Raw genomic sequence first — 6,911 nt, forward strand, 5'->3', positions numbered from 1 at the left:
AGGGATGCTGGATATATCTGAGATAAAAGAAATAGTATGTGGACTTTTTTGCACTGTTTAGCAATGTCAGGTAGAGCAGACAACATTGTCAAGCACTTTATTGCTGAAAAAGTCATCAAAATATTCCAATTAATGACATTGTGCATTCAACTAATTATAAACGCTGATGCATATCTGAAGTGAAATCCCTGGAAATGAAGACATCGACGTGTTTTGGGCCAAGGAATTACAGCGCCTCAGAAGATTAAAAAAGTGGCTGTCAGGCCTGGATATTGACTGGACATCTGGGTGAGATACACAAGCAAACTTACGGCTGTGCTTAGATCCACAGAGCTTCACTATCAAACAGCACCTAGATCTACTGTGGGAAAAGCATGCCTGTTTCAACAGCATGTAGCTGGAAACATGATGACATTTTGATCATTAATAGTTTTTCTTTTTTCATTTGACCACCACAGCTTTCTTCTTAATAACAAATGTACAATCATTTAGTAATGTGTCTAACCATACGTAATGTGTATCTTATTATGTAATGCAGAAAATAGATCATTCATATAGCTTTTATAACTGCACTCTTAACGTTGTGTCCGGTGCCTTGTTTGGCAGTGATGTCACTGACACCCAGCTAAAATCACCTTGCTTGAATAATATGGGAGCCATCACCAAGAAAAGTTAGGTCAATAGCATGTCAAGAATTTGTATTGGCAGTGACTCGTGGTAACATTCCTGTCTGTGAAATCAATATGTGTCACAGACATACATTGATTAAGCCAAGCCCAGCTTTAAACACCCTCAGGTTTAATTTACACGAGTCATCACAAAATTAAGGACATGAGTCCGAAGACCATTCCATTAAAACTACATGCAATTATATAAAAATATACATCTGTGTAAAATAATGAATTAAATCTAAAAGATTAAAAGAGTTTGACCCAAAACGGGAGTGTGGCAGTGTATAAACAAGCATTTTTTTGTTGACGATAAATGATAATAGCAGAGTTTGCTATGAAGTTGTGGCAGTTTGACATCCATCAAAATGAAGTCAATTTGTTCTTTGATGTTTTACCTTTGGTTGACACTAGAGGACCAAAGCTTTCCTATTCTTTCCCCACCAGGGGCTTTTTTACAGGGCTTTTTAAATTATTATTTTATTTACTTAATAAAATTATGGCCAGCGGTTGCACACATTATTAGTCAGCATACGTGACTTCAACTGAATGAGCACTTGTGCGAGTCCTTTATCAGTTGAAATCACATATGCTTAATAAGATTGTGTGCAGCCACTGTCCATAATTTTATAAGCACATTTTTTGAGAGTATCAGAAGTCATTTGCTGCAGAAGTTATCCCATTATACACACTGAGTCCTTTTCTCTATTAGGAAAACACTCAGATCCCCTTTGGACAGACGGTCTTTGACAAGTGGGTCAGAGAACATGAAATCAAACAGATAATATTTACAATACCTTAAAAAAAAAAAGTATTGTTGTTGGATCAGGTCATCAGGTCAACCTGTGTAATTCCCCTGCATTGTTCTGGCTAGTCACTACAGGTAGTGAGTGCTTCACTGTAATTGGGGTTGAAAAAAGTTGGATAAACCCCCCTTCCCCCACCCCCCCCCCGGCCCTTGTATCTTCACAAATGATAAACATGAGAGCCTCGACATCAGAGGAGTGAGCAGGTGAGGGGGGGAAAAGGGGGGGGGGCGGTGGCTGTACTGACAAGTGTGGGGAGAACACCTGTATTGCCAGTGCAGACAACAAAGACATATATGAGAGATCACTGACATCTACAAAACATACACACACACAGACCACTGACATCTACAAAACACACACACACACACACACACAAATCGCTGAGATCTAAAAACATATAAGCAGATCACACATAGAAACTTAACTGGGGGGTCAGCGCATATATCTGAGTAGCTGGAGATACTCAAAATTTTGTTCACTGTTTAGGATTACCACAACTTGCATTATTTTACATACAGCCCATTTATACAGCAGGGTCTGTTCTGAACCTATTCAAATTAAGTGCCATGCAACTGTACAGCCCACCCTGGAAATCAACCAAACAGGCCGCACAGTAAGGTAAAAGGCTTTAATGATTGGTGCACACAAGAAAAGAAGACAAAAAACCAAAGTCAGGGACTTTAAATAAGTTTAATTTCCCCACTTGGCTTGGGAATCTTCTCTCGAAAACAAAACACAAAACACAGAGGGCCGAGGCTTGCTTCAGACATGGTGCGCAGTCGTGACAAGACAGCTTAACCTAAAACATCATCTCAAAACAATATAAGAAAATACTATCTCCAGTCAGCTTAACAGAAATAGGTTGATCTCTATGCCCTTGTGACATCCGTGTAAATATTGGCACAAAATAAATCTCTCGAGGTTTTCTTTACATTGCATATTTACCTGTAAAAATATATTCTCGACCAAATAAATATATAAAATAAATATATGTCTCCAGCAATGCATAAATAAAACTTTTTTCTTAAAATGATAACATCTGCAAACCAATATTTTCAGGTTCTTTTGCCTTCTGCGTGGTACTGTCCGGTATTGGTCATCGGAAATCCTCCACAAACCGTCTGGGACCTTCGGGCAAAGCGGACCACCGACCTCATTGTACCAAGTAGAAAGCAGGTTCTTCTGTTTCTCCATCCAGTCCCCTGAAGCAGAGACGCAGGTTCTGGCCCCATATCAGGGATCTCAGTCAAGTGCCATTGGGTGACTTCTTTTTTTTGGGGGGGAGGGTGAGATGACATCAGCAGCTTACAGGCCAATCTTGTATGCCCACTTTCTGCAGCTGGGCATATGATCAAATGGCCCTTAAAAAATATATATGTATGTATCCGCCTGGCTGTTCAACACTTCCCTTGCTCCAGAAGAGGCATTGGCCTTCAAAAAGCGAGAGTAAGCACACTGCACCCCTCTCATCACAACCCCCCCCAACCTAACCCAAACCCGGCTCGACCCAACCCACACTGACACCCTTTGCCACCATCAACCCCCCCACTCCCCCCGCCCCCTTCTGTTTTTGTTTTTTTTGATGTTCTTTGGAGTTACTGTGTGTGCACGTGTATGCCCCTCTTTGTTTCCAAGGAAACCAGAGCACGGAGACTCCCTGTGGATCAGCTCGGTCCCAGAATCTCCCGGTACAGCTCCGGTACCCGCTCGGGGTCCACGGGCCGGGGGAGGAAATGGGTGAACCTCTGGTGGCGCCGGGACCGCGTCCCGTCTCGCGACGTCCCGTCCTTGTTCAGAGCCACGAAATAGCGCGCCCCCCTGTCCCCGTGCTTGTAGAGGTTGGAAGAGTACGTGTTGTACCAGTTCTCTTCAAACTGTTCCCTGAAGACACACTCCGCAGTCAGCTTTTCCTGGGAGGAACAACAGCGACAACAAAAATGATTTAACGTCTTTCAAATGGTTTGCTTACAGTCTTGCTGATGCATATAACTTATATTTAATTGTGTGCCATGATATTGAATTTTAATGAAATACGTCATGTTAATTACCTCACTCCAAACTTCCACAGAAGTACCCCACGCCCAGATCTGGTTGCGAAGCCTGAATAATTTACATCAATCCCATTGTTGCTCCACTAATGCACCATACATGAAATTCACGCACATATACGTTTCATGGGTCATACCCTGAGCGGTAGTGCAGTGTCTTTCAAAGGGGCTAGACGTGCATTTCGGTACAATCTGATAATATTTACGGATTATTTCCCCACCCCCAGTGACTTTAATACGGAACTGAAACTATGTGCGCCCTCTGCTGGCCACTTACGTGCACAGTATCCCTTAAAGCCAATGCGCCGTTCATTTAATTGATTCATCTGATATGGGATGCAACGAACAGCGAGTCTGCACTCAGAACGTTGCGTCTCAGCTGCATCAGCATGCATATTTAAAATCTTCAGCAGCAATATGCAATATGCCGTGTCAACCAAAATCAACACAAAAAGTTCTACACATTATTGCTATTGGGGCGCATGAAAAATGTTATTGCAAAATAAAATATAGCATTACACAGCATTTTAAAGCCCGTGTATGTGTGTAGGCGCTTTACAAGCCCATGAGATTAAAAATATACTTGACGCAAAAAATTAATTAATTAATAAATCACGACACAAAACGTAGCGCCTGGCGATTTGCTGCTTCAGGCACGCGGGGCCGTGTATTGATTTCAATATTCACTTCAACTGACGCGTGTCATTTCAGACACTTGCAGGTCTAAACACTCGGAGCTATGTCATGCTGTGCGCAGATTGCGCACAGCGTGAATATTTCATACACAGTGTGTGGCACCATACACAAACATGAGACACAACGTCACACTGGGTAAACTGCTGAACTATTTTACATCTTTGTGGAAATACATTGTTTGCAAAATTATAGTGAAATGATACTTACAGAGCCATAGAGCTCTCCTTTACCATTCATTCCGAGGTAAAGTCCACTGTCCACTCCTCTGATGCTCACTATTCCAACTGCGAGACTGATGAACTCCAGTATACCTGAGACATATTTGTTCCGTTATTTGATTTTGCTATATCACAAAACGTCCGTAATATACATAGAGGTAGGATGACGTTTAATGAAAATAACCAATACATAAGTTCTATGTAATAGCATTAATAAAGCATTGAATAGCTTAAATTAGTGTACTTCCATCCATAAGGGCCTCCAGAAGTATTTCCAAAAGTATCACCTGAACATTTAATGACCGTAAGCTATGTGAGCACACCTGTAATGCTCTTTAAAGTGATTTGGCATACTTTCAGGTAACTTAACTCAGGAAGCATGAAGGGTAAAGCAAAGGTCGCGGTACCATTGTATCTGTATTAAAAGTGGCCTTTAGAACAAAGTATAAATCAGAAAGAACAACAGTATTGTCAATCATATTCAATCCCAGAAAATGCGCGAGCATAGATGTCAATTATTCACTGTTGGTGAGTTATCACAATTTAAAAACGTACATCTATAGCATGTAAAGTATGCATAGTGTTGCTGCAATGTATGCAACCAGTTATTGTAATAATAATAATAATAATAATAATAATAATATCCTTACCAAATCGACTATGATCTTTTCTTGTTCCTTGCACTGTACCATCTGGTAGTATTTCAAGGTGAAACCCAGTTCTACAGTACAGCTGCCTCCTCCGCAGAATCCCTTTTAAATGCGTTAAATCCGCGGGGGTACTCCGTGACAGTCGCTCCGCTGGGACCAGGTGGTCTCCCAGCAACACTGGACTCTCCCCAGCGGCCGTCAGGACAAAATGCGATCCCTGTCCGAAGCTGTCCAGGCCGTGTGTAAAGGTACCCACTTCGCCCACGGAGGCCATCTCCAAACCGTCCGCGCTGCCGTTTCAAAATTACAAAAGTTGGGAGCGAAGATGTCCGGAGTAAACACCTTTGCGCAGTACCAGATCGCCGCTTACTGCATGTGTACATCCGCGTCCGTTAGCACATGCTCGCTCGCTTGCTCCCCCTCTTCCACGGACTATTCCCACGGACTTGGATCTTCTCCGGGTTTCCTCGAGCGGCAGAGCCAGTTCCACAGAAGGCTCTTTTGGTTTTACTCCGTGAAGAAATGAGGCGTCCAAATTGAACTCCCGTTTAAATACATTCCCCAGCTAAATGCCCTCTTGACATATGCTAATGAAGCTCTTTATAGATTTCTTTTTGAAACATTACTCCTTGATCCTTGATGTCCGCAGACCTTTGATGTTAATTTCTTCGGGATCACACGACCATTGCAGCGGCGAATAAGAAAAAGTAATGCGAACGTGGGAAAAATTAGAAGCGCGCGAGTTATCCTTTTTTAAAATCATAATATTCGGAGAAGAGGTCTCATAGCCTCTTGTCGCATGGATGCGCCACCCTTAGCGCGGTCCCCCGGGTCTCCTGCGACTGGCTGTGAGCGGGGGTGTCGTAAGAGAGGCTGTTTAAAGCCGCGTGGCAGGTGGAAACTGCGAGGAAGGGGCGGCGCTATGACATATTAGAAAAGCCTCTGCGGGCTAATTTCAGTTTTATTTGATTTTAACTGAATCAAAAACAACGCATCATTTTTTTCACTGGCGTACCGTTGTGCGTTATTGTTGTTCTGTTATTTGCGACGTTGCTTACAGGAACTGTGGCAATTTAATTAATACAATCTACTGGGAACTGTGTTTGTTTGCTAGAAACTGCACAGTTCTTAATTAGTGAATGTTCATTTTTAATGCACACAGTCTGATGAAAACTAAAGAACGTGCCTGACTTTGGACTAAAAGAAATCCCCCGATTTAACTTCGTTCCCTCAGTGGTGTTAATTTATCTGATCCTTTTTCTGTCAAGATGCTGTCATGTGGTAGGCTCAAAAACAACAACAATAAAGACGTCAGTGCACATCTGTGCAAATGCGATCGCTTTAGGGTCAAACGATTCACCTCATCTCTCTCAGCTTTGAACAAGATCTTCTAAATCTGTCGTGTCAAAAAAAATGAAAGAGGAGCGATCAAAGTTGCAAACTCGGACCCGTGCCGAGTTCTTTCGTTTAACAAGCAAGGCCTTATTACAAAGAGGGGAAAACTCTTTGAACACATTATCAACGTTCATTCTAGTTTTCAACAATCCAGAAGAAGAAAAGATCCACTGGCCCGTAATTTATATTTCCTATACGTGGGCGACTGAACGTGCCTGATTGAGTGGTTCCGTCTTACGTAGGCCATGCGCTATAGCGGGGTCTCCGTAGAGAATCGACAAACTGCAGATAACCAAGCCACCTCTTTACCACCACGGTGATTCATCAACTGAAATCTCTATGGACATTTTCCCCCCTTCACATCCCCAGGTTCATTAGTATTTATGATTTCCAAAAATACTTTAAAAGAAAATCAATGGATCCGCTG

At 42.4% G+C, this 6,911-nt stretch overlaps 1 protein-coding gene across 1 annotated transcript; it reads right to left on the bottom strand.

Moving 5' to 3' along the window:
* Window positions 1-2,091: 2,091 nt before the first annotated feature.
* Window positions 2,092-5,964, bottom strand: LOC135254598 (fibroblast growth factor 20-like). The gene is made up of 3 exons (XM_064334900.1): window positions 5,090-5,964; window positions 4,429-4,532; window positions 2,092-3,387 (listed from the first exon to the last, which is right to left on the bottom strand). The coding sequence occupies exons 1-3, from the start codon at window positions 5,361-5,363 to the stop codon at window positions 3,142-3,144; spliced, it is 624 nt and encodes a 207-aa protein (XP_064190970.1). The 5' UTR covers window positions 5,364-5,964; the 3' UTR covers window positions 2,092-3,141.
* Window positions 5,965-6,911: the final 947 nt, after the last annotated feature.

This window comes from Anguilla rostrata, chromosome 5, assembly GCF_018555375.3.
Source record: "Anguilla rostrata isolate EN2019 chromosome 5, ASM1855537v3, whole genome shotgun sequence".
Lineage (NCBI taxonomy): Eukaryota > Metazoa > Chordata > Actinopteri > Anguilliformes > Anguillidae > Anguilla > Anguilla rostrata.

Bases quoted from the DNA above. Each gene is read 5' to 3' on its own strand.
- LOC135254598 (XM_064334900.1), bottom strand. From the start codon at position 5,363: ATGGCCTCCGTGGGCGAAGTGGGTACCTTTACACACGGCCTGGACAGC. The intron at 4,533-5,089 runs GTAAGGATATTA...AATATGTCTCAG, and splicing joins AAAAGATCATAGTCGATTTG to GTATACTGGAGTTCATCAGT. The intron at 3,388-4,428 runs GTAAGTATCATT...TGTTCCTCCCAG, and splicing joins AAGGAGAGCTCTATGGCTCT to GAAAAGCTGACTGCGGAGTG.